The 27,118-nt window shown below is 54.0% G+C and overlaps 2 protein-coding genes across 2 annotated transcripts in view; one reads left to right on the forward strand and one right to left on the reverse strand.

Annotated features, from left to right (window-relative positions):
• Positions 1-770: 770 nt before the first annotated feature.
• Pglyrp1 (peptidoglycan recognition protein 1) lies at positions 771-7,362 on the forward strand. Its single transcript, XM_045134198.1, has 4 exons — positions 771-776; positions 1,587-1,969; positions 4,757-4,878; positions 6,629-7,362. The coding sequence occupies exons 1-4, from the start codon at positions 771-773 to the stop codon at positions 6,805-6,807; spliced, it is 690 nt and encodes a 229-aa protein (XP_044990133.1). The 3' UTR covers positions 6,808-7,362.
• The window catches only part of Ccdc61 (coiled-coil domain containing 61), a 30,090-nt gene continuing 10,304 nt past the window's right edge, over positions 7,333-27,118 (reverse strand). The window contains exons 4-14 of the mRNA XM_045133558.1: positions 25,295-25,452; positions 22,696-22,860; positions 9,681-9,891; positions 9,502-9,584; positions 8,964-9,133; positions 8,798-8,873; positions 8,385-8,527; positions 8,236-8,314; positions 8,025-8,082; positions 7,654-7,726; positions 7,333-7,555 (exon numbers count right to left, since the gene is read on the reverse strand). Coding sequence (XP_044989493.1) covers positions 7,458-7,555; positions 7,654-7,726; positions 8,025-8,082; positions 8,236-8,314; positions 8,385-8,527; positions 8,798-8,873; positions 8,964-9,133; positions 9,502-9,584; positions 9,681-9,891; positions 22,696-22,860; positions 25,295-25,452 — 1,314 coding nt within the window. The 3' untranslated portion in view covers positions 7,333-7,457. The remainder of the gene's footprint in view (positions 7,556-7,653; positions 7,727-8,024; positions 8,083-8,235; positions 8,315-8,384; positions 8,528-8,797; positions 8,874-8,963; positions 9,134-9,501; positions 9,585-9,680; positions 9,892-22,695; positions 22,861-25,294; positions 25,453-27,118) is intronic.

Genomic DNA, 27,118 nt, shown 5'->3' on the forward strand with positions numbered 1-27,118 from the left:
TGGTCCACTCAGGAGTCCCAGGCAGCGCAGGAGCCTGTGTGCGCAGCGCTCAGCCCTCACTCCAGCCCAGCACAGACAGACCTCCAGCCTCAGGCTGTCCCCCAGGGTGCCCGGCTGAGCCACCACACCCAGAACCTGACTCAGTTTTGAAGGAGTAATTAATCAAAGTGTAAGCTACACCCCCAAACCCTCCTCCACCTTCCTAGAACTCATTATGTATCCCAGGATGGCCCTTGAGCTCCTTGCTTCTCCCGCCTCCACCTCCTAAGTGGCAGGTTTACAGGCCTACATCACGCTGTCTGGCTGCGTTTTAAGAATTAGGCTGCGACATCTTTGCAGCTGTGCAATATATTCTGCCTTCCTTGCTGACAAAGTGCCCTTTCCTGTCTTTTTTTTTTTTTCCTTTTCAAGGTAGGGTCTCACTCTAGACCAGGCTGACCTGGAATTCACTATGTATTCTCAGGGTGGCCTTGAACTCACAGCAATTCTCCTACCTCTGTCTCTCAAGTGCTGGGATTACAGATGTGTGCCACCATGCCCAGTGTCTTTTTCTTTTTCAAAGGCAGTGACTTTGTCTGTTTTTATTTATCTTATATGAGGTGCCTACCTACAGTGAATTAGTACCAAATAAGTCCGCAGTATGTTCTGAGGGGATATGTTACAATTTTACATCTGAATTAAATGCTACAGCAATGCCAAGACTTCCTTCCCGAGTGTGTCAGCTGCAGTCACCTAGACACGCATCATCACTAGCATTCAAGAAAGTGAACATGGAGGTAACCGTGCTTCCACAAGCAAGCTGAAATACTGGTGTTTTGAAATGGTAAGAGACATCCTTAGCTATCAGTAAATTAGTTAAATCTGCCCGTAAGATTAATGGGTAAACATACAATGAAACGGTTGTTGAACTCATAAATGTTCATTTGCAGGTACAAAAAAACTATCAAGACTGTCCTGTTAAAAGTTTTGTAGGTGGGCGTGGTGGCACACGCCTTTAATCTCAGGGCTTAGGAGGCAGAGCTAGGAGGATCGCTGTGAGTTTGAGGCCAGCCTGAGATTACAGAGTGAATTCCAGGTGAACCCGGGCTAAAGTAAGACCCTACCTCAAAAAAAAAAAAAAAAAAAGGTTTGTAAACACGGGCTGGAGAGATGGCTTAGAAGTTAAGATGTTTGCCTGCAAAACCAAGGGATCAAGGTTCGATGTTCCAGGACCCACGTTAGCCAGATGTACAAGGGGGCGCATGCATCTAGAGTTCGTTTGCTGTGGCTGGAGGTCTTGGCACGCCCATTCTCTCTCTGCTTCAAAATTTACACGTGCGTGTGTGTGTGTGTGTGTGTGTGTGTGTGTTTATGTATATATATTCCCCCATAAAGGACTCTTCCTGAGACTAAGGGAAGGAGGATATGTGCTAAGACCGGGGCCTCTCCCTCCTGTGCAACTTCCTGGAAGATGACACCGTGTCCCACTGAGAGGAGAGAAAGGTTGGCAAGAATCGGGCGTGCCCCTTTCCTGACCTCGGCTCCCCGCCTAACCCAAGCTCCAACCACAACCCGCACCACGTCCTGTTCCCGCCTTTGCCCTGCAGAGGAGGCAGCAGGAAGCCGGGCCCGGGGCTGAAGCAAACCCGAGGGCCCCTCCGTCCCTCCGGTCCCCGCAGAGAAAAGTCCGCAGGCCCGGGGTGGGGCGCGGCGCACCCCCACCCGGCATGTCCACCTCCTTGGCCGCGGCGGCCGGCGCGCTTCTGGCCCTGCTCGGGCTGGGCGCGTGCTGCAGCCCCGTCGTGGCCCGCAGCGCGTGGCAGGCGCGGGCGCCCGGGTGCTCGCAGCGCCTCCAGCACCCGCTCCGCTACGTGGTGGTCTCGCACACGGCGGGCAGCCCCTGCCACAGCCCGGCCTCCTGCCAGCAGCAGGCCCGCATCGTGCAGCACTACCACCAGCAGACGCTGGGCTGGTGCGACGTGGGCTACAAGTGAGTGGGGGGGGGGCGGGGCGGGGGGCGGCTCGTTTTCTTGGTGGGGGAGAATGAAGGTATTCTTTTATTATTATTTATTTGACAAGAGAGAAAGAGGGAAAAAGAGAATGGGCGTGCCAGGGCTCCAGCCACTGCAAACGAATGCATGCGCCCCCTTGTGCATCTGGCTTACGTGGGAATCGAACCTAGGTCCTTTGCCCTTGCAGACAAACGCTTTAACTGCTAAGCCATCCCTCCAGTCCCCTGCGGCTCGTCCTAACTCTCCTGGTGGGGTGGGGAACATCCTCCACCTCCTTAGATTGGGTCTTTTCCTAGGGTAACAGGCTTTAGGGGGTTGCCTTGTCAGGATGGAGCCAGACTTGACTGAGCCCACCTCCAGGTCCCCACCTGAGCAACGGGTGCACTGCTGCCCGAGACAGCATGGACGGGTCCTGTCCACTCCTCCTCGGCACAGGGCGATGGGATTATAACCGCCCCCCCCCCACACCGTTCAGATCTATGATACTGCCTAGCATGGCATAGGAGCCCCCCCAAAAAAAATGCATGGGTCATTGCCATTGCCACCAGGCACCTACTAGGTGCCAGGACTGGGGACACTGCTGGAAACTGCCACTCCAGCCCTATGTGCTCAAAGACCAGCAGCAAGCAGCGGCAGAGGCAGATTTGGAGGGGAGTTTAGATGGATGACGGAGGCAGGATGGAGTCATGCATACTGGCTCACCTGTGTAACCCCAACAGAGGTTACAGGCTGAGGCCAGGCTGAGCTTAGAGCAAAACCCTGTCTTAAATGGCTAGAGAGATGGCTTTAGTAGTTAAGGCTCTTATCTGCAAAGCCTAAGGACCCAGTTTCGATTCTCCAGGTCCCACATAAACCAGATGCACATGGTGGCACATGCGTCTGAGTTTGTTTGCAGTGGCTGGAGGACCTGGCACGCCCATCCTCTCCTTTCCTCCTCCTCTAATAAATAATTCTTCTTAAAAAAAAAAAAAGTCTTGCCGGGCGTCGTGGTGCACGCCTTTAATCCCAGCCCTTGGGAAGCAGAGGTAGGAGGACTGCTGTGAGTTCCAGGCCATCCTGAAATTACATAGTAAATTCCAGGTCAGCCTGGACCATAGTGAGACCCTACCTCGAAAAACCAAAACAAAAACAAAAACAAAAAAAACCTGTCTTAACAGGAGCGGGGTTGGGGGTGGGGTTGCAGGTGATTGAGGGTAACCCTCAGAAGTCAGGCCCTTAAGGTGAGGGAAGGCCTCCTGGAGGCTGCGACTTTGAGGTGACTCGGCGGGGGTGGGGGGGGGACAGACTGCAGTAGGAGACCCCACAGGGCGAATGCCAGGAGCGAGTCTGACAGATGGGGCCGCTGGACAGAACTGGGGCAGCAGTGTGAATGACCGCAGGGCCAGCCGGGAGTACCTCGTGGTAAGATGGGACCCACAGAAGGTTCTAGGCTGTGAGGGCACAGGCTGGCTCGGGTTCTTGGAGACTCACCCTCTGGCTGCAGTGAACTAACCACAGGGAATGAGGGCAGGACAGGTCCCTTGTTCAGAGTCACAGAGTCCCTCACACGGGCCTCTGTTCAAAGACAGTGGGGACATAGGAGCTCTGTGTGTTCTCCGGGCCAAGGTAAGCAACCTGCACAATTTACTGGAAATGGAGGCCCCAGGCCTCGCCAGTCTGTACTGTCAATCCCCACTGACAGAAACCTCAAGGATGTCCCTGGCCCTTCCTGCTCAAGATCTTATTATTCAAAGGCTCCAACTTCAAGGTCAGATGCAAGGGGTCAGGAGCTCCAGTCCTAAGCCCAGGCCCACAGCATCTGCTCTAAATGGCCTTAGGAAGTAGCAGACCTGTTTGCTCTCACACTGTGGGGTTCAGGGTCCAATATTCTGGGTGTGCCCTTCTTATTTTTGCTCCAAGCCTCAGTTTCCTTGCCTGTCCTTTGAGCTCTTGACTGTCCCCACCTGGCCAGGTTGGCCGAGGTTTAGATGCCTGCAAGGTGAAAAACACAGGAAGCCCCTCCCCCCCCCCCCCCCCCCCCCCCCCGACCTGGGCCAGCTGCCAGGAATGTAGCAGGAAAGTCACCTGCCTGATGCTTCTTCCCCAAACAACTGCCAGGCCTCAAGGCGGGCAGTGAGCTGGCTTAAGAAGTTCCAGGATTCTGTGTGTCATGGGGGGCAGGGGGTGAGATCCCCACCCCACCCCACCCCACCCCACCCCAGTGTAACTCCAAGGTGCCCAGGGAGATGCATTCAGTCAAAAACGTGTTGGAGTGAAGTGGATGGAAGGAACTCACTCACATCCTCGAGTCCTGGATCCTGAGAGGCCTCCATGGGCCAGAGGCAGAGGAGCAAGGGCGGACTTCTGAGGGCCAGGGAGGGGGCTCTGGGGACTGGACTGTCTGCATCTCAGCACTGGGGAGGACGACTGTTTGTGGGAGCACATGAGAGAGAGGGAGAGAGGAAGGAAGGGAGGGAGACAGAAGGGAACCAGGGGTGGGACTGCTGTGCAACCTTGGGGACTGACTCCACCCCCTCTGATTTTGTGTAAGACAGGGGTGGCAGTGGCTCTCCTGCTGCCAGAAAAAGGAGAAAAAGGTAGGCACAGAGGTGTGCTAGGAACGTGCCAGGGACAGTAAATGTTATGAATTGTGGGGAATGAAGGAAGAAGAGATGTGGGGAAACTCTACCTGCAATGGCAGGAAAGGAGCACTGCTGAGTTTTGGGGGGAGGGGTCCTCACTGGGAAGACCACCTGTTCTCATCAAACCCTGCCCCCTCCAAACAGCTTCCTGATTGGAGAGGACGGGAATGTGTATGAAGGTCGTGGCTGGAACATCAAGGGTGCCCACACAGGTCCCACCTGGAACCCCATATCTATTGGCATCACCTTCATGGGCAACTACATGGGTGAGTGCTGAATGTCCAGGAGCTGATGGGAGGGAAGCAGTGTTCGATCCCCAGTTGATCTATAGTAACTTTGCTGGGTGTGGTGGCGCATGCCTTTAATCCCAGTACTCTTGGAAGGCTAAAACAGGACGATCACCAAGAGTTCAAGGCCAGGTTGGGCTACAAAGTGAGGATGGCCTGAGCTAGAGTTGAGACCCTGCTTAAAAGGAAAAAAAAAAAAAAAGAGACTTGGGAGGCACAGGCAGGAGGATCCTCCTGATTTCAAGGCCAGCCTGGAACTACAGAGTAAATCCCACAGCAGCCTGTGCTAGAGTAAGAGCCCAACTCAAAAACAAAACAAACAGGGGCTGGAGAGATGGCTTAGCGGTTAAGCGCTTGCCTGTGAAGCCTAAGGACCCCGGTTCGAGGCTCGGTTCCCCAGGTCCCACGTTAGCCAGATGCACAAGGGGGCGCACGCGTCTGGAGTTCGTTTGCAGAGGCTGGAAGCCCTGGCGCGCCCATTCTCTCTCTCTCCCTCTATCTGTCCTTCTCTCTGTGTCTGTCACTCTCAAATAAATTAAAAAAAAAAAATTAAAAAAAAAAAAACAAACAAAAAACCCGGGCATGGTGACGTACGCCTTTAATCCCAGCACTGGGGAGGCAGAGGTAGGAGGATCACCATGAGTTCAAGGCCACCCTGAGATTACACAGTGAATTCCAGGTCAGCTAGAGCAAGACCCCACTTCAAAACAGCAAAAAAAAAAAAAAAAAAGCAAGCCAGGGTCTTTGTGTTTAAGGCACTTGCCTGCAAAGCCTAAGGACCCATGTTTGACCCCACATAAGCCAAACGCATGGTCTTACATGCCCACATGCCCACTAGGAGCATCTGGAGTTCAACTGTAGTGGCTGAGGCCCTGGCAGGCCACTCTCTCTCTCCCCCCATCTCTCTCTCACGCATTCTCATTAAAATAGCAAAAAATTTGTTTAAAAAGTCAGGTATGGTGTAATTCCAGCACTCAAGAGGCAAAGGTAGGTGGATTGTCCTGAGTTTGAGACCACCATGAGACTACATAGTGAATTCCAGGTCCAGCCTAAGCTGGAGTGAGACCCTACCACAAAAAAAAAAAAAAAAAAAAAAAAAAAAAAAAGCCCAGCATGGTGACACACGCCTTTAATTCCTGCACTTTGGAGGCAGAGGTTGGAGGATTGCTGTGAATTTGAGGCTGGCCTGAACTACATAGTGAATTGCAGATCAGCCTGGGCTAGATTGAAACTCTACCTTGAAAAAAGAAAACCAAAATAACAAACAAAAGAAAGGCAGGATGGTGCCTGGTGCCAGCTGTAATCTCAGCACTCACCAGGTGGAGGCAAGAGAACCCTGAGTTCAAACCCAGGCTGGACCACATAGTGAGTTCAAGGCCAACTTCAGCTCCATAGTGAGCACCTGTCTCAAAAAGTGCTCTTTGACACACAGGAAGCGCCATCTAGATGTCACCTCATTAATGGAGGTAGGAGGGCCAGGGCCAGGGCCAGGCAATTCAGACAACCAGCTCTGGCTGAAGGCTTCCCCGTGCCGGGCGCCCTTCCAGCTTCACCTCCCACACGGCCTACGGAATCAGGAACCCTGACTTTCTCACCACAAATGTCCAGGGAACTGGGACACAGGATGGTTAAGACCTGCTAGAAGCTCTGTTTACCCGCCACCCTACCTCACTAGCTGTGCCCTCTGGGGAGGCCCCAGTCTAACTTCTGCGTGTGCCCCCTCCCACAGAGAGGGTGCCTCCAAAACGCGCCCTCCAGGCTGCCTTGAACCTGCTGGACTGTGGCGTGGCTCGGGGGTTCCTGAGACCCAAGTATGAGGTGAAGGGACACCGCGACGTGCAGCAGACGCTCTCCCCAGGAGACCAGCTCTACGAAGCCATTCAGAGTTGGCCGCACTACCGCGAGTGAGGCTCGGCAACGCAACGCCGCGATATGGCTCCAGAAATGGTTCCCGCCTCCGCCTCCGCCCCAACCGTCCTCCCTCCTGCTACCCGGTCCTCCAATAAAGGTGCAGCCCTAACTACTGCCCACCCTTAGCTCCCCTCCCCCACAGGACCCCAGCGCCCACTCCTCCTGGCCTCCATCCTTGCTGCTGGGAATAACCCAGAGGCCCTGACCCTGAACCAAGACCCCAGAGGTCCCAGCTCAGGGGCAACATCACAGCTCAGAACCCAGAGGTCTCAGGTCAGAGCCCGGGAATCAGCACCACGCTGGCCGGATGTCACCCACAGTAGCTCAGGGGTCCTCCCGGGCAATGGGCCATGCTGCGAGACATGCATTCCGTACCCCACAGCTCCCTCAGTGCCCCTCCCCCTTCCACTGGCATGTGGGAGTTTTCCCAGGACCACCTCAGCCAGAAATGCCACCGGTCCTAATTATGTCCCATCTCGTTTCTCCCCTTCACCCCCACTCTTCAGTCATAAGCTGAGGGTCCCAAGAATAAACATGTTTATTTACAAAATGCATACACCTGAGGGACCTCAGGAGCCCGAGGAGCTGGGCATGGGTGGGGTCCTGCCCCCACCACACCCACAAGTGGAGGTGCCACCTCTCCGAGGTCACGACTGCGTGTCCAGGCGGTTCATGTACTCCTGCAAGGCCTTCAGGCGGGCGTCTATGTCGGCCATGTCGGCGCCCCGGTAGTCGGAGCTGCACTCTGGGAGCCAGGGGGAGGCGAGGGGGGGCGGTGAGGAGGCAGAAGCGGAAGGAGCCCCCAGCCAATTCGCTATCAACCGGGGAGGACCCCAAACTCACCTTTCATAGGGACCCAGCCTCCAGAACTGGCCAGGCGCCTCTGATGACTGGGGCGTTCCTGGGGAGTGGATTTCTGGGGGGTTAAAAGAGGGGTGCTGGAGTGAAGAGCCCTGGCAGGTCAGAGTGAATGGGCTGCTCGCCCCTGCGGTAGGACGGGCGGGGCGGGGACCGGTTCTGAAGAGCTGGTAATTCGAGGGGTCAGCCTTCAACCGCAAACTGCCCCCCCCCCCCGCCCGCGTTCCTGCCTGGGCACAGACCTGTGGCCTGGGACGCCCGCCTCCCTCCCGGAGTCACTGCAGACTCGAACCTGCCCCCCGGACAGAATCGCCGCCCAGCTGGCCGTGGCTCCTCCAGGCGTGGGAGACACTCACCGGGCTGGACCCGCTCCAGGGCGAGGGGCTGGGCGGCTTCCCGCGGCCGCGGCGGGGGCTGCGGAGAGAGCACAGGAGGGGTCTTTGTGCCTCCCACTGGCCTGGCTCGGGTAGAGACCCTCGGCCTCTGTCCTCTAGTCGCCCCTCCAAGGGGCGGTTCCGGTCTCCACGGCACCCTTCCGAGACGGCCCTTCCCGCGGTCCACGTTTACCCTCTGGACAGCGACTCGGAGAAGTCCTCGAACTCGCTGCAGGAGCTGGCCGACGAGCAGCGGCTGCGGAAGCTGTCCACTGGGGGAGACGGCGAGTGAGCGCCGCCGCCCGCCGCCCGCCCCCCGCGCCGCCCGCCCGCCCCGCTTACCCGAGGAGCTGCGGTGCCGGGAGCCGCTCGCGGCGTCCCCTCGGCCGGTCACAGCGGCTGGAGGCCGGGTCTGCCGAGACCAGGAGACGGAAGGGCCGTCCCCGCTTCCTCCACTGCCCAACCGGTGGCGCTGCTGCTGCTGCCTGGGAAACGGAGGAGCCCGCCCCGTGGTGACCCACCGGGGGTCACTGGGGACACAGCCCACGGGGATGGAGAGACCAGCACAGCAGGTGAGGGGCGGGGGCGGGAGGAGGGCCAGGGATGGGCGGGAGGATGGGGGGGCAGAGATGGGCAGAGGGAGGAACAAGGCCTGAAGGGAAGAAACCAGATTGGGGTCAAGTGACAGGGAGACAGGCTGGCACGGAGAGGGACCAGGTACCCAGCAGGGGTGAGGGCAGGGGAGAGGCACTGACTTCACCCTGATCTCTCTCTGCTTCTTCTCCTTGGCTTTCACAAAGGCTGTAGGATCGAAACGGGGTGCGCGGCCACCTAGGACAGTGTGGGGAGGAGGCTGGGGTCACCACCCGGCCTCCCAGGCGAGCTTGTTCCGCATCCAAGGCAGGGCAGAAGGGCACAGACCTGAGGGCGAGGGTGACGGACGGGCGGGTCGGCCTCGGCCCCGGACCCCACGGCCGCTCTCCCGCGACGAGGATCGGGTGGCACCGCGGCCACGAGACGTGGAGCGCTCGCGGGACGACGAAGCCCGGTCTTCCCGGGCCGGGGCCGGGCCCATTGGCAGCGCCCGTCTCCTGCGGGCACAGGACCCGCTGTTAGTTTCCTACTGGCCAGGAAAACCCCAGTGTTGGTGCCAACTGCGCTGCTCTGAACCCTCAAGCCCACCCCCAACTCCCACATATTCCCTTCCCAATGCGCCGCCGCTCCCCGAGTCCAGCTCCCCACTCCAAACCCCGTTTGTCACGCCCTGCCCACTGACACCTGCGCCGGACACAGCTCCGCGGGAGCCCTTCCCAATGTCCCTCCACCCAGGCCAGGCAAGGCCTGCGGACAGCAGCCCGCAGACCCCCCTTTCCCCGGCTGCGCCCCAGGCCAGACCCCGAGCCCCGCCCAGCTCCCTGCCCGGCCCGCTGCAGACGCCCCTCCGGCCCAGCGGCCTCACCCCCGCTTGCACAGCGCCAGCTCGCCGCTCAGCGTCTTCAGCCGCGCGCGTAGGCTGCGCTCCGACGCCTTCGCCTCCTCGAGCTGCGGGCAGAAGGCCGCAGGGTCCAGCCCCGCCGGGGACCCGACACCCACCCCCCGACACCACCCCCCCCGCCGCCCCGCCGCCGCCCGCCTCACCTCCTTGGCCAGGCGGCGGCAGTCCTGGCCGCGGCGGGCCACCCCTCGCGAGCCCAGGCCGCGCTCCTGCCGCAGCTCCAGCTCCAAGCTCCGCACCAGCCCGCGCAGCGCCTCGGCCTCCTGGCGCGCCGCCCTGCCGGCCAGCGCCTCCTCCCGCGAGCGGCCCAGCTGCGCCTCAAGCTCGCGCTTCTCCGCCGCCAGGCGGGACACCCTGCGGGAGGAGGGGACAGCGGCTCGGTCCACCCTCCCGCTCCTCACGGGGTGGGGGAGCTTGCCCAGACCCCACACTGCCTTCACCCATCCACCGCCCACTGACCACACACTCCCTACCTTCACCATCCACCGCACACTGACCACACACTCACTACCTTCACCATCCACCGCACACTGACCACACACTCACTACCGTCACCATCCACCGCACACTGACCACACACTCACTACCGTCACCATCCCACCGCACACTGACCACACTCACTACCTTCACCATCCACCGCACACTGACCACACACTCCCTACCTTCACCATCCACCGTCCACTGACCACACACTCACTACCGTCACCATCCCACCGCACACTGACCACACTCACTACCTTCACCATCCACCGCACACTGACCACACACTCCCTACCTTCACCATCCACCGCACACTGACCACACACTCCCTACCTTCACCATCCACCGTCCACTGACCACACACTCACTACCGTCACCATCCCACCGCACACTGACCACACACTCACTACCCTCATCATCCACCGCCCACTGACCACACACTCACTACCTTCACCATCCACCGCCCACTGACCACACTCACTACCTTCACCATCCACCGCCCACTGACCACACTCACTACCTTCACCATGCACCGCACACTGACCACACACTACCTTCACCATCCACCGCCCACTGACCACACTCACTACCTTCACCATCCACCGCCCACTGACCACACTCACTACCTTCACCATCCACCACCCACTGACCACACTCACTACCTTCACCATCCACCGCACACTGACCACACACTACCTTCACCATCCACCGCACACTGACCACACACTACCTTCACCATCCACCGCCCACTGACCACACTCACTACCTTCACCATCCACCGCCCACTGACCACACACTCACTACCTTCACCATCCCACCGCAGACTGACCACACACACACATACACACACACACTACCTTCATCCATCCCAACGCAAAGGCTGGCCACACACACACACAACCTTCATCCATCCTACAGTGATAACATGGAAATACATACACAATACAGTACCTTCACCCATCCCACCACAAAGACATGGCCACACACACACACAGCCTTCACCCATCCCACAGCAAAGACGCGTTTTTCCAGGTAGGAGATAAGGAATGGGAACAGAGTCTCGTATCTTCTGATTCTAAAAGAGGTCATTGGTCTGAGCACCCCATGAAAGCCAGGCCTGATCCTGGTGCTCTCCTCCTCACCCACCCTTCCCAGCCAGATCTCAGGGTCTCCTTTTACTAGAAACTGCGCTCAACAAGACCCTGAAGAAAATAACATGAAGGACTGGAGAAATGGTTTAGCGGTTAAGGTGTTCGCCTGCAAAGCCAATGGATCCCAGTTCGATCCTCCAGGGCGCATGTAAACCGGATGCACAGGGGGTCCATGCATCTGGAGTTCGTCTGCAGTGGCTGGAGGCCCTGCTGTGTCCATTCTCTCTCGACCCCCCTCTTTCTCAAATAAATATGTTTTTGTTTGTTTGTTTTTGTATTTATTTGAGAGTGACAGAGAGAGAAAGAGGCAGATAGATAGAGAATGGGCACACCAAGGCCTCCAGCCACTGCAAAGGGCCTCCAGACGCGAATCTGGCTATCGAGGGTCCTGGGGAATCGAGCCTCAAACCGGGGTCCTTAGGCTTGACAGGCAAGCACTTAGCTGCTAAGCCATCTCTCCAGCCTGATAAATATGTTTTAAAAAGGAAACAACATGAAGCTTTTTAAGAAGGAAACCTAAGTGTCCCTTAACAAAAGGAGGCGAATTTCTGTTGTGGTTGTGCACTCAGAGGAGACCCACACAGTCCTGAAAGACGGTGGTGGACGCTCTGCCGTCTGCAGGACACTAGGAGACAGAGGTTTAAACGGCACAGAACAGGCTGCAGAGACGGCTTAGCGGTTAAGACGCTTGCCTGCGAAGCCCAAGGACCCAATACCCAGGTCGGGCAGATGGATAAAGTGGTGCATGCCACAGCAAATCTTACAGCTCCATATCTGGCATTTGGGGCTTGTGTTGGAATCATTTGGGTCCCAGTGGTCTGGGTAGCTCCAGCCATCTGGCTGTGCAGCCTGTAGCTTTCCTTGGCAGATATCCCATGGATCCGGAATCTCCAACATTCTGAGGTTTTCATTGGAAGGCATTTTAGTGGTTTGAATGTAAAATGTCCCCCCATGGCCTCACATTTGAATACTTGATCCCCATTTGATGGTGCTGCATGGGAAAATTGTGGAGTCTTTGGGGGACAGAGCCTTACTGGGGGCAGGCCTTGGAGTGTTACAGCCCAGCCTCACTTACCACATTTGACTCGCACTGTCTGCTTTCCAACTACCTGTGATGTGATGGCCTGACCATTCATAATGGACTGTGTCTCTTTGAAGTGTGTGATGCCTGGCTGTCTGCCTCTGCCATGCTTGCCCCACCATGATGAGACGTCCCTTCAAAACTGACAGCAAGAAATAAACCATAAGTTGCTTCTGAAAAAAAAATAAAATAAAATAAAATAAAAAATAAAGTGGTGCATGCATCTGGAGTTTGTCTGCAGGGGCTAGGGGCCCTGGGGCGCACATTCTCTCTCTCTCTCTCAAATAAACACTAAATGGCACAGAACAATATATTAAGGAAGTCCCTTTTGTAAAAGTAAGCAACTACAATATGTGTATGCATTAAAATACATACATACACAGGCCTTTAATCCCAGCCCTCGGGAAGAACAGGTAGGAGGATCACTGTGAGTTTGAGGCCAACCTGAGACGACATAGTGAATTCCAGGTCAGCCTGGGCTACAGCAAGATCCTATCTCGAAAAAAATAAAAATTACATATGTAATGACTGACAGGCGTGGTGGCACATGCCTTTAATTCCAGCATTTGGGAGACAAAGGTAGGAGGATCACTGAGTTCAAGGCCAGCCTGGCACTACAGAGTGAGTTCCAGGTCAACCTGAGGTAGAGTGAGCCCCTACCTCAAGAAAAATAAAAATAAATGAATGAATAAAATGAGAAGGGAGGAACACAGAGGTAAACTGAGGCGTCTCTGAACAAAACCACATTTTCTAGCTCTGAATCTGGAATCAGAAATTATAAAAATATTTTCTGTAGAGGCAGAGACTCACTGTGTTTCCTGGGCTAGTGTTTACCTCCTGCTTCCAGTGGCCCTCCTGTCTCAGCTTCCCACATAGCTGGGACTATGGGCAAGCTTGGCTAGCTAGAAGAAAACTGGCATAAAAAGAACTCACTCGATATCAGAGTTGGTACAGTGTTGGAGCACCGTGTGGTGTGACTACACAGTGTGGCAGCAAGGGGGCACTGCCTGAGGACTAAAGTGGTCTGCACAGACATCGTCACCTTTATTCCCAACTCTTATAATAATCACATTGGGGCTGTAGATATGATTTAGTGGTTAAGGCGCTTGCCTGCAAAGCCTAAGGACCCAAGTTCAACTCTCAGGTCTCGCATAAGCCAGGCGCAAGGTTGTGCACATGCCCGTAAGGTGGCACACATGTCTAGAGTTCAATTGCAAAGGCTGGAGACCCTGGTGCACCAATTCTCTCTCATAAAAAAATTAAATTGGTTATTATTTACAGTAAAACAAACTGATTATTTTGTTACTATCCCTGAAAACTACTATTTGTCACCACCAGAAAAAGATAGTTATAAAATCAAAAAGGGAGCTGTAGAGATAGCTCAGTTGTTAAGGCGCTTGCCTGTAAAGCCTAATGACCCAGGTTCGATTCCCCAGTGCCCACATAAGCGCAAGATGCACAAAGGGGTACGCCTGTGTCTGGAGTTCATTTGCAGTGGCTGGAGGCCCTGCCACACCTGTTCTGTCTGTCTGTCTCACTTCTCTCTCTCTTTGCTTGCAAATAAAGAAATACTTTTAAGAGCCAAGCATGGTGGTGCATGTCTTTAATCCTAGCAATTGAGAGGCAGAGGTAGGAGGTTTCACTGTGAGTTTGAGGCCAGCCTGAGACTATGTAGTAAATTCCAGGTCAGCCTGGGCTAGAGTGAGACCCTACCTCGAAAGACCAAAGAAAAAAAATTGTTTTTTTAAGCCCCAGGCTGGAAACATGGCTTAGTGGTTAAGGAGTTTGCCTGTGAAGCCTAAGGACCCAGGTTCAATTCACCAGTACCCATGTATGCAAGATGCACAAGGTGGCACATCCATCTGGAGTTCTTTTGCAGCAGCTAGAGGCCCTGGTGTGTCCATTCGCTCCCTTCCTCCCTCTCTCCCATGCCCCCACAAATAAATAAAAATTTTTTAAAGTCTCTAAAGATTAGGAGGAGAAAACTAATAAAAACCGGAATAAAGGCTGGAGAGATGGCTTAGCAGTTAAGGCGCTTGCCTGCAAAGCCGAAGGACCCAGGTTCTATTCTCCAGAACCCACGTGCACTGGAGGCATGAGGTGGGGTGTGCATGTGGAGTACACTTGGAGTGGCTAGAGGGCCGAGTGCACCCATTTCTCTCTCTCTCAAATAAACAAAAGTAAATAAATAGTGTTTAACGGGACCAGGGGCTGGGGAGGCGGCTCAGTGGTGAAGCGCTTGCTGTGCACTATGAGGACCAGAGTTCGGACCCCAACAGTCACGCAGAAGCCGGGCGTGGGGGAGCGCACCTGAAACCCCAGCACTGGGCAAGTAAACACAAAAGAATGACCAGACTTGTGAACTCCAGTTTCAGTGGGAGGTCCTGTCTCAGGAAACACGATGATAATAAAAGGTGGCGAACTACTGAGGAAGATGCTCAGCGCTGCCCTCTGCCCTCCACAGGTCATGTGCTCCCACATACATACAAACACGCATACACAGGCCACATATGCACAAACAATGTAACGTGGGGGCTGGAGACATGGCTTAGTGGTTAACCACTTGCCTGTGAAGCCTAAGGACCCCAGTTCAAGGCTCGATTCCCCAGAACCCATGTAAGCCACACGCACAAGGGGGCGCATGTATCTGGAGTTTGTTTGCAGTGGCCCCCTCTCTTTTTCTGCTGTTCTCAAATAAATAAATAAATAAAAATAAAGAGCTGGGCGTGGTGGTGCACACCTTTAATCCCAGCACTCAAGAGGCAGAGGTAAGAGGATCACTGTGAGTTCGAGGCCACCCTGAGACTACATAGTGAATCCCAGGTCAGCCTGGACTACAGTGAGACCCTACCTTGAAAAACGAAACAATAAAAATAAAAATAAAAAATGGAACATTATTTACTCATCAAATAAACCCAGAGATATGCTCTGTTCAAAGGTTGGAGTGCTGATGAAAACACCAGCTGAACATAAACAAGTCTCCTGAAAAGTAGAAGTTAACCCACACGAGAAAAGAACCTCTGTTCATCAAAAGACACTACTCAGGGCTGAAGAGATGGCTTAGCAGTTGAGCTGCTTGCCTGCAAAGTCAAAGGACCATGGTTCGATTCCCCAGGACCCATGTGAGCAAGATGCACAAGGAGGCACATGCATCTGGAGTTTGTTTGCAACAGCTGGAGGCCCTGGTGTGCATTCGTTCTCCCTCTCTCTCTTTCTCTCCCCCTCCCTTCCCTCCCTCTCTCAAATAAACAAACATATAAACAAATAAAATTTTTAAGTCATCTTGAGTGTATCTCTTTTTAAAAAAACTAAAAAAACTAAAAAAAAAAAAAAGAAAGAAAGAAAGAAAGATCTCAGGGCTGGAGAGAGAGCTCAGTAGTAGCTTAGCGGTTAAGGCATTTGCCTGCACAGCCAAAGGATTCCAGCTCTATTCTCTAGGTCCCACATAAGCCAAATGCACAAGGGGATGCATGCATCTGGATTTCATCTGAGTGACTGGAGGTCCTGGCATGCCCATTCTCTCTCTCTCTCTCTCTCTCTCTCTTTCTCTCTCTCTCTCTCTGTCTCTCTGTCTCTGTCTCTCTGTCTGTCTTCCTTCCTCCCTCCCTCTTCCTCTTTCCTCATATAAATAAATATTTTTTACAAAATCTCAAAGAGGGCTGGAGAGAGAGCTCAGTAGTTAAAGGCACTTACTTGCAATCTGACTGCTGGGGTTCAATTCCTCAGTACCCATATAAAGCCAGATGTACAAAGTAATAGATGGGTCTGGAGTTTATCTGTAGTGGCTGAAGGCCCTGGCACAACCATTTCCCCCCCCCCTTTAATAAATAATAATTTTGTAATCTCAAAAAGACGCAAGGTGGGCTGGAGAGGCTTAGCGGTTAAGCGCTTGCCTGTGAAGCCTAAGGACCCCAGTTCGAGGCTTGGTTCCCCAGGTCCACGTTAGCCAGATGCACAAGGGGGCGCACGCGTCTGGAGTTTGTTTGCAGAGGCTGGAAGCCCTGGCGTGCCCATTCTCTCTCTCTCCCTCTATCTGTCTTTCTCTCTGTGTCTGTTGCTCTCAAATAAATAAATTAATTAATTTTAAAAAAAGACGCAAGGTGTGGTGGCACACATCTTTAAACCCAGCACTTGGAAGGCAGAGGTAGGAGGATCACTGTGAGTTTAAGTCCTAGTGAGTGTAGGCTAGAGTGAGATCCTACCTCAAAAAAGAATCTCAAAGAGAACTAGGCTTGGTGGCACACACCTTCACCCCAGCACTTTACAGGCAGAGGCAGGAGGATCTATGTGGGTTCAAGGCCAACCTGGGACTACAAAGTGAATTCCAGGTCAGCCTGGATGAGAGATACTATCTCTAAAAAACATACAAAGAGCTGGGCATGGTGGCGCACGCCTTTAATCTCAGCACTCGGGAGGCAGAGGTAGGAGGATCACTTTGAGTTCAAGGCCACACTGAGACTACACAGTGACTTCCAGGTCAGCCTGGACTAGAGTGAGACCCTACATCGAAAAACAAACAAACAAACATAAAAAACAAATCTCAAAGAGATAGCCCAAAATGAGATGACCCCTTTGAATGGTTGGGTTGGTATTATCTCGTACAGCCTAACAGAGGGCTGGATACACCCAGATGCAAGCTTCTGAAGCAGTGTGTGTGGATGTGTGTGCACGCATGCATGTGTATGAGATAACCAAACTGAAAATTACCAATGTCCACTGAATACTTACGCAAAGTACAGTATATTGAGTCAGTGGAAAAAACAAGCCGGGTGTGGTGGCTCACACCATTAATCCCAGCACTTGGGAGGCAGAGGTAAGAGGACTGCTGTGAGTTCGAGGCCACCCTGAGACTACATAGTGAATTCCAGGAGACCCTGAGCTACAGTGAAACCCCACCTTGAAAACAAAAGCTACTTAAAAACACATTGGGCTGCAGAGATGGCTTAGCAGTTAAGGGCTTGCCTGTGAAACCTAAGGACCCAGGATTGAGGCTCCATACCCAAGGACTAACGTAAGCCAGATGCACAAAGTGGTGCCTGCATCTGGAGTCTGCAGTGGCTGGAGGCCCTGGCGTGCCCATTCTCCCTCCCCTCCCTCTCTCTCTCTCTCCCTCCCCCCCCCCCCGCCCGTGTCACTCTCAAGTAATTAAAATTAAAAAAGAGGGCTGGAGAGATGGCTTAGCAGTTAAGTGCTTGCCTGTGAGGCCTAAGGACCCCGGTTCGAGGCTCGATTCCCCAGGACCCACATTAGCCAGATGCACAAGGGGGCGCACGTGTCTGGAATTCGTTTGCAGTGGCCGGAGGACCTGGCGTGCCCATTCTCTCTCTCTCTCTCTCTCTCTCTCTCTCTCTCTGTCTCTCTCAAATAAATAAATAAACAAAAAAATTTTTTTAAAGAGAAACACATTAACAAACAGCAGTAATCAGAAGTATTTGGATACTACTTCAAACAGCAACAGAAGATACTGGTGAGATAGAGAAGTGTGAACATACTCACACAGAGTAGCAGATAAAATTACAGAACTACAATTTACTAGTGTTGGGTGTAGAGACAATTGAGAGAAGGGCTGCTCTTTATTTCCCAGTGTTGGGAAAGTAACTCAGGGCCTTTGGTATGCCAGGGAAGAGTTCTACAGCAGAGCCATGTTCCCAGCCCCTCACTGTGGATCTAGACATGTGCTCTACCTCTGAGCCACGCCCCCAGCCCCTCACTGTGGACTCTAGACAAGTGCTCTACCTCTGAGCCACGCCCCCAGCCCCTCACTGTGGACTCTAGACAAGTGCTCTACCTCTGAGCCACGCCCCCAGGCCCTCACTGTGGGTTCTAGACAAGTGCTCTACCTCTGAGCCACGCCCCCAGCCCCTCACTGTGGACTCTAGACAAGGGCTCTACATCTGAGCCACGCCCACAGCCCCTCACTGTGGTTCTAGACAAGTGCTCTACCTCTGAGCCACGCCCCCAGCCCCTCACTGTGGATCTAGACAAGTGCTCTACCTCTGAGCCACGCCCCCAGCCCCTCACTGTGGATCCTAGACAAGTGCTCTACCTCTGAGCCACGCCCCCAGCCCCTCACTGTGGATCTAGACAAGTGCTCTACCTCTGAGCCACGCCCCCAGCCCCTCACTGTGGATCCTAGACAAGTGCTCTACCTCTGAGTCACGCCCCCAGCCCCTCACTGTGGACTCTAGACAAGTGCTCTACCTCTGAGCCACGCCCCCAGCCCCTCACTGTGGACTCTAGACAAGTGCTCTGCCTCTGAGCCACGACCCCAGCCCCTCACTGTGGATTCTAGACAAGTGCTCTACCTCTGAGCCACGCCCCCAGCCCTTCACTGTGGATCCTAGACAAGTGCTCTACCTCTGAGCCACGCCCCCAGCTCCTCACTGTGGATCTAGACAAGTGCTCTACCTCTGAGCCACGCCCCCAGCCCCTCACTGTGGATCTAGACAAGTGCTCTACCTCTGAGCCACGCCCCCAGCCCCTCACTGTGGATCCTAGACAAGTGCTCTACCTCTGAGCCACGCCCCCAGCCCCTCACTGTGGACTCTAGACAAGTGCTCTACCTCTGAGCCACATCCCCAGCCCCTCACTGTGGATCCTAGACAAGTGCTCTACCTCTGAGCCACGCCCCCAGCCCCTCACTGTGGACTCTAGACAAGTGCTCTACCTCTGAGCCACGCCCCCAGCCCCTCACTGTGGATTCTAGACAAGTGCTCTACCTCTGAGCCACGCCCCCAGCCCCTCACTGTGGATCTAGACAAGTGCTCTACCTCTGAGCCATGCCCCCAGCCCCTCACTGTGGATCTAGACAAGTGCTCTACCTCTGAGCCACGCCCCCAGCCCCTCACTGTGGATCTAGACAAGTGCTCTACCTCTGAGCCACGCCCCCAGCCCCTCACTGTGGATCCTAGACAAGTGCTCTACCTCTGAGCCACGCCCCCAGCCCCTCACTGTGGATCTAGACAAGTGCTCTACCTCTGAGCCACGCCCCCAGCCCCTCACTGTGGATCCTAGACAAGTGCTCTACCTCTGAGCCACGCCCCAGCCCCTCACTGTGGGTTCTAGACAAGTGCTCTACCTCTGAGCCACGCCCCCAGCCCCTCATTGTGGATCTAGACAAGTGCTCTACCTCTGAGCCACGCCCCCAGCCCCTCACTCTGAATTGTAGGCACATGCTCCACAGCTAGGCCGTATTACCAGTTCTTGGTCTCTTGAGAAATGGTCTGACTATGTAGCTCAAGCTGGCGTCAAATTCACAATCCTCTACCACCACCTTCCAAGTACTGGTGTTACAGGTGTGGCACAGCTGTTTCTCAGTGTTTGTACACATTAAGGACATATGTGTAAGTGTTTTTGGAAGAGATAATGATACCTAGGTTTTGGTTCCCGGGAGGGCACAAAGATGCTCAAAGAGGAGGAAAAGAGGCTGAGTTACCACTGAAGCCAGCGGACCCGCACGTGAGCATCACTGCGCACTCTCCTGTGTGCCTGGATATTCTCCTAATAAAACGTTCCCAGCTAGGGGACCCAGCTCCCCAAGGACCTTCCCGCTAGGCCTACGACTTCTCCCCTTCCCTCCTCCCACCCCCCTCAACCCCACAGGGCTCCAGCCAGCCTGTTCTTTTGCCACTGTGGCTCTCTCCTTCCAGAATGTTCTTCCTTCCTACCAACTTGATCTCCACTCACTCCAGGAAGCCTGCCTGCCCAGATGACGTAGACTCTCCTATATGTCCTTCCTAGCCCAGGCCCCGGCCGACTTGACACCTGTCAACTTGACCGTCTGCTTTCTGACTGGATTGCCACCTCGGGGACAGTTTTTCTCCTGTGGGCTCTCTGTATGGAGGCCGGCTGGAGGTGGTCATGGTGGTGCTTACACCCAGAGGCCGGAATAATAGCTCAAGGCCAGCTGAGCTGAGCTGTAGGATCTGGTCACTGAGGGAGCTCAAGCCAGCTCTGTAGTCCGTGGTCCCGTCCTAAAGGTAGAAGGTGCCACCTTGTGGCCCATCAGGGAAGTGCACACACCTCCTACCAGCCTGCCTCAGGGTAGATCCTGGAGACCTCACAGCAAATTAAGCTTTTCGTGCTCCGGCCCTGGCCATCCTCCACCTGGGCCCGGCAGAGCATGGCCATGGGTCCCGCATCGGTAAGCGCCCCTCCCTGGGGGGGGTGCAGTCCTCCCCGACTGTACCTGGCACTCAGTCTGCCTTAGCCAACAGAGCAGAAGCGCTCCCTGATCCAAAGTCTAGACTGGCCCGATTCCAGGTGTGCCCTGGGGAAAGGCCCTGAGCTTCTCTGGGCTTCTGGAACATGGGAATGACAGCAGTTTGCCCCTTGGGACAGCTGTGAGGGGGATAAAATGAAGTCACCTATGGAATATTCAGCAAGGTCCCGGTCATGCAGTTAACTGCTCAATAAACATCAATTATTGGCAAAATTGTTTTTTGTTAACTGCTGAGACTGGGATGTAACTTGGCAGAGTGCACGCACAAAGCCCCGCACTTGGCCCTCAGTGCCACCTAAACCACTCACGAGGCTACACACCGGTACTCCTGCAGGAGGTGTGGGCTGCAGGACGTAAGTTCAAGGTCAGCCTCAGCTACATAGCCAGTTTAAGGCCCATCCTAGAGTACATAAGACCTTAATGATAAAATTCACAGCAGGGCTGGAGAGGTGGCTCAGCTGTTAGGCACCTGCCTGCCACGCCTAAGCACTCATGCTATGCTCCAGGTCCCACGTAAGCCACACACACAAGGTCACACGAGTGTGACAGGTGTCACGTGCGCACACACATCTGGAGTCTGATCACAGTGGCTGGAGGCCCTGGCATCTCTCCCCCTCTCCCCACACACACACACACACACACACACTCTCTCTCTCTCTCTCTCTCTCTCTCTCTCTCTCTCTCTAAAAAAAACATCCCGTCCATTCGGCTTGCTACAATTGCACTATATGCAATAACACACATACATACATATATATTCCTTTTAAAAGTTTTTTCTTGGGCTGGACAGATGGCTTAGCGGTTAAGCGCTTGCCTGTGAAGCCTAAGGACCCCGGTTCGAGGCTCGGTTCCCCAGGTCCCACGTTAGCCAGATGCACAAGGGGGCGCACGCGTCTGGAGTTCGTTTGCAGAGGCTGGAAGCCCTGGCGCGCCCATTCTCTTTCTCTCCCTCTATCTGTCTTTCTCTCTGTGTCTGTTGCTCTTAAATAAATAAATAAATAATTTAAAAAAAAATAAAAAATATAATAGTCTGGAATAGTTGTGCACGCCTTTAATCCCAGCACTCAGAAGGCACGGTTGGGAGGACTGCCATGAGTTCAAGGCCACCCTGAGACTCTGAGACTACATACTGAATTCCAGTTCAGCCTGGGCTACAGCAAGACCTTAGCTCAAAAACAAAAGAAAGTAATAGCCGAGCGTGGTAGCACATGCCTGAAATCCCAGCACTCAGGAGGCAGAGGTAGGAGAATTGCTTTAAGTTTGAAGCCACCCTGAGACCACATAGTGAATTCCAGGTCAGCCTGGGCTAGAGTGAAACTCTACCTCGAAACAACTCCCCAAAAAATAAATTCAGGCACATGCCTTTAATCCCAGTGGAGGTAGGAAGATTACCATGAGTTCCAGACCATCCAGAGACCACATAGTGAATTCCAGGTCAGCCTGGGCTAGAGTGAGACACTACCCTAAAAAAAAACCTATATATATTTCAAACTAGTCCTCCCCAAAGACCTGGCCCCTCCAAGTGCAGTCAGGTGCGGATTCATCTTGCTCACAGCTTGCTGAACACAGAGGTGTCCATACACACGTAAGAAGCCCTCACGTTCTCCCAGGCCCAGTCCCCTTGTTCTGACCACACACTCTCTCCAGGTCTTCCCACATGCTGTTCCCTCTGCCTAGAACACTGATCCCCAAGTTCTTCACCTGACCACCTCTCAAGACCTATCAGGTCCCGGCTACAGCTCTCCTTCCTGCCTCGCCCTCACCCCAGCTCTTTCTGCTGATACCCCCACATGGTTACTGACTAGCGTCCACCCACGCTGGGCTGGGCACACACGGGGCAGGGGACGGGTCAGTGCAAAGCGGTGTTGGCAAAAAGCAGTACAGCCCGTCTTTCCAGGTAACACGGTGATCTCTGGAGGCAGCACCCCTGCCTACCAGGCTGAGCTGGTAACCCTGCTGGGACCCCCAGCCCCACCCACTCTGGGCCCTCACTGTCCCAGCATGCAAGCACGCAGGCAGTCCGTCGCCTGCGCTGGCCTGGGAGTCCCAGAGGGCACAGCCAGACTGTCACTCACTGCTATGCCAGAGCAGGAGCGGCCAGCACTGCTGACAAAAGGGGGGGGGGGCTCAGAAGGAAGAGGGCCAGTGAGGGAGGGCGGCATCCCCAAGACCAGGACACAGACCCAGGGTAATGGGAGCACACCCACCTCCCCACCCAGACTCACTGCTCCCGCAGGTGCCAAATCTCTGTCTCCCTCGTGTCTCGGGGGTTCTGGCCACGGTCCAGCCCCCGCAGGCGGCCCAGCTCCTCCTTCAGTGTGCGGATGATGCCCTGCAGGACCACGGGGTCTGGTTTGCCCTGGTACGGGAGGGGCAGCGGGTAGTGAATCCTGAGGAGGGGGAGCAGAACAGGCTCTCAGAGCCAAAAGACAACCAAAAAACATATTCCCCAATGCCCATGTTCTTGTTTTACAAGTCTTTTTCTTTCTTTCCTTCCTTCCTTTCTTCCTTCCTTCCTTCCTTCCTTCCTTCCTTCCTTCCTTCCTTCCTTCCTTCTTTCTTTCTTTCTTTCTTTCTTTCTTTCGTTTTGGTTTTCGAGGTAGGGTTTCACTGTAGCCCAGTCTGACTTGGGATTCAGCATGCAGTCCCAGGGTGGCCCCGAACTCATGTCAATCCTCCTACCTGCACCTCCCAAATGCTGGAACTAAAGGCATGCTTTCTTTCTTTTTTAATTTATTAGAGAAAGAGGGAGAAAGAGAGAGGAAGAGAGAGAATGGGTGCATGAGGGCCTCCATCCATTGCAAATGAACTCCAGACACATGCTCCACCTTGTGCATCTGGCTTTATGTGGGTACTGGGGAATCAAACCTGGGTATTTGGCTTTGCAGGCAAGTGCCTTAACCACTAAGCTGACCTGGAATTCACTATGTAGTCTCAGGCTGGCCTTGAACTCATGACGATCCTCCTACCTCTACCTCCCAAGTGCTGGGGTTAATGGTGTGCACCACCACACCTGACTTAATATTTTATCTTGATTTATATATTAGAAAGAGAGAGAGAGGGAGAATGGGCATGCCACAGCAAACCAACTCTACATGCATGTGCCACCATGTACATCTGGCTTACGTGGGTTCTGGAGAATTGAACCTGGATCCTTAGGCTCTGCAGGCAAGTGCCTTAACCACCAAGCTATCTCTCCAGCCCCAGTGTGTTTTGAGCAAACAACTCACTCCATAGCACAGGTGACTCTGAGCTCCCCATCATCCTGCCTCGGCCTCCTGAGAGCTGGGACTACAGGCGCGCGTCACTACTCCACGCAAAGCTCACATTCTACCCGCGACTGCAGGCCACGCGAGCTCCACACGCCCGCTGTGCCAGTCATTCAGGTCCAGGAGCCTCTGGTTCTGGGATTATGAGGTCACAGGGACCGACTGTCCTGGGGCAATCTCGGCTAAGTGTCTTGTCACACGCTGCTCATGCGAACCCTGACTCCACACCAGTTGATTCTGGTTGGCTGGGCCTGAGTGACACCTGGGCTGAGGGAAGCTTTGTGAACTGACCCCCACCCCACCCCACCCCAGGTGTGATAACTTCCCACTGCAGGATCCAGGAGGCAGGGCAGACACTGTCATCCAGCTACCCAAGAGCCACTCCTGGGGCTGGGATGGAGCTCAGTGACAGAGGACTTGTCTAGCACGCAAGAGGCCCGGAGTTCAATGTTCAGTACCGCAAACAGATAAATAAATAAGGGGCTGGAGAGATGGGTCAGCACTTAAGGCACTTGCCTACAAAACCAAATGCCCCAGGTTTGATTCCCAGGACCCACGTCAAGCCAGATGCACAGTGGTGCCTGCATCTGGAGTTTGTTTGCAACAGCTGGAGGCCCTGGTGTGTCCATTTTCCCTCCCTCCCCCCTGCTTGTGAATAAATTAATTAGTTAATATAAACATTTACGGCTGGAGGGATGGGTTAGTGGTTAGGGCAATTGTCTGAAAAGCCAAAGGACCCAGGTTTGGTTCCCCAAGACCCACATAAGCCATATGCACACGGTGGCACAGGCATTGGGAGTTCATTTGCAGCAGCTGGAGGTCCTGGCCCACCCATTCTCTACCTGCTTCTTTCCCTCTCTTTCTTTCTTTCTCTCTCTCTCTCTAATAAATAAAAAAAAAAATAAAATAAATTAAAAAATAGACCGAGTGTGGTGGCTCACGCCTTTAATCCCAGCACTCAGGAGGCAGATGTAGGAGGATCACCATGGGTTCAAGGCCAGCCTGAGACAACATAGTAAATCCCAGGTCATTATGAGCTAGAGTGAGACCCTACCTTGAAAAAAAAAAAAATTTACGAGATCATTCAAGAGCCAGCACTAGGGAGGCAAAGGGAGGAGGATCGCCATGAGTTTGAGGCCACCCTGAGACCAAATAGTGAATTCCAGGTCAGCCTGAGCTACAGTGAGACCCTACCTCAAAAAAACAAAATAAAAATAAAAAGATAAATAAAATAAAAATATTTAATAAATAAATAAATAAACCCAGCTGGGCATGGCGATACATGCCTTTAAGCTCAGCACTTGAGAGGCAGAGTTTGAGACCAGCCTGAGAATGTTACCCAGCGAATTGCAGGTCAGCCTGGGATACAATGAGACCCTACCTCAAAAACCCCAAAATTAAATAAATATATAAACAGACTAGTACAGATCACGGCTGCTCTGCTCTTTGCAGCCAAGCACGATAGGAAATGATATAGACCCCAAGGACTTCACAGTTAGCACACCCCCCCCCCACCAGAGACCACGGCTCCTCCCACCCCTGGGCGGGAGCACACCTGTCAAACTCCACCGAGTAGATGAGGATCAGGTAGCGCTTGGAGTTGAGCTGGGCGGACCTGGGGGCCAAGGCACCCGGACGGCCCCCCAACTTGCGGCTCCGCAGGGACTCCAGGTCTGTGTAGGTCAACAGGTCGAGGGTGACGGACTCGCTGCTCTGTTGGAGGGAAAGGCAGGCGCTCTGGAGGACACAGCCAGCCTCACCCACAGTACCCCCCTCCTGGCCCCACTCTGCAGGGTCAGTGGACCCCTGGGCTTCCCTCGCGGGAGGCTGCAGTCACAGAGACCCTGTCGCAGAACAGGACCCAGTGAGATTCAAAGAATACACTGGAGAGAAGCTAAGTGGTCGCCATGGGAGATGCCTTACACCCCCAGAGCTCGCCTAGTACTGGCCACAGAACCCTAAAAGCCTAGGAGCGCGTCAGGCAGCAGCCATGCAGTCAAGACGACCTTCGTTAACAACACATGCGCCCTTCCCACTGGGAGGCCCAAGTACTGGTGGGTGAAGCGACCGCCCCGCCCCCGCAGGGATCTGGCCAGTGGCGCACACAGTCACCCCAGCACGCCCAGCAGTGTGGAGGCAGGAGGAGCGGGAGGTCAAGGTTATTCTCCTGTGGGCTTCATGAGACTCTGCCCCCCCCCAAAAAAAAAGAGAAAAAGAGAAAAGAGGACAAAACCAAGCCAACAGCAGCAACTAAAGAATTTACCAGGCCAGCATGGTGGTGCAGGTGTTTAATCCCAGCTCTGGGAAGGCAGAGGTAGGAGGATCACTGTGAGTTCAAGGTCAACCTGAGGCTGCACAGTCAACTCCAGGTTAGCCTGGACTAGAGTGAGACCTTACCTCAAAAAAAAATAAATAAAAACTCAATAAGCCAGTATTTTCCAAAACATAATCAAAAATCAAAAAGTAGGGCTACAGGGACGGCTTAGCCATTAAGGCATTTGCCTGTAAAGACAAAGGACCCAGGTTCAAGTCTTCAGGACCCACATAAGCCAGATGCACAAGGAGGCACATGCATCTGGAGTTTGTTTGCAGCAGCTGGAGGCTCTGATTCACCCATTCTCTCTCTGTCTTCCCCCCACCACCACTTTTGTCAAATAAATAAATACATTTTTTAAAAATTGCAAAGTAACAGATCCATGCAGAGTTTGTTCTGGTTTGTGTGGTTGGTGTTGGAGTGTGTGTATGTGTGTGTGCGCACACGTGTGCACGTTGTTTTGTTTTCTGAGTTAGGATCTCACTCTAACCCAGAGTGACCTGGAATTCACTCTGTAGTCCTGGGTGGCCTTGAACTCAGCAATACTCCTACCTCTGCCTCCTGAGTGCTGGGATTAAAGGTGTGCGCCACCACGCCCAGCCTTGGTTTGGCTTTTTTTTGAGACAAGGTCTCATGTGGCCCAGACTGGCCCTGCACTCCCTGCGCAGCTGAGGATGGCTGTCAACCTCTGATGGGCCTGCCGCCCCCACCACAGCTGGCTACCTCAATGGATTCTAATGCAGCAGCAACAGTTCACTGCAGATTCCAGGTGACAACCAGCTTCCAGGGCTACATTTGTCCAGCACGTGACAGTGTTAGCAAAGGAGCCTTAGTGATGCGAAAGCATTATACGGCCCTCCTCTTCCCACTGCTCACCTGTGTGAGGCAGGGGTTCTCTACACCTTTTTTTTTTCTTTGTGAGACAGGGTCTCTCTCTAGCTCAGGCTGGCCTGGAATTCACTCGGTAGTCTCAGGGCATCCTTGAACTCACGTCGATCCTCCTACCTCTCTCTCCCAAGTGTAGGGATTAAAGGTGTGCACCACCACGCCCAGCTACATCATTTT

Source organism: Jaculus jaculus, chromosome 14 (assembly GCF_020740685.1).
Source record: "Jaculus jaculus isolate mJacJac1 chromosome 14, mJacJac1.mat.Y.cur, whole genome shotgun sequence".
Classification (NCBI taxonomy): Eukaryota; Metazoa; Chordata; class Mammalia; order Rodentia; family Dipodidae; genus Jaculus; species Jaculus jaculus.

Excerpts from the sequence above, each read along its gene's own strand:
- Pglyrp1 (XM_045134198.1), top strand. Across the intron at positions 1,970-4,756 it reads TGGTGCGACGTGGGCTACAA|CTTCCTGATTGGAGAGGACG; the intron begins GTGAGTGGGGGG and ends CCCTCCAAACAG. Across the intron at positions 4,879-6,628 it reads CTTCATGGGCAACTACATGG|AGAGGGTGCCTCCAAAACGC; the intron begins GTGAGTGCTGAA and ends CCCCTCCCACAG.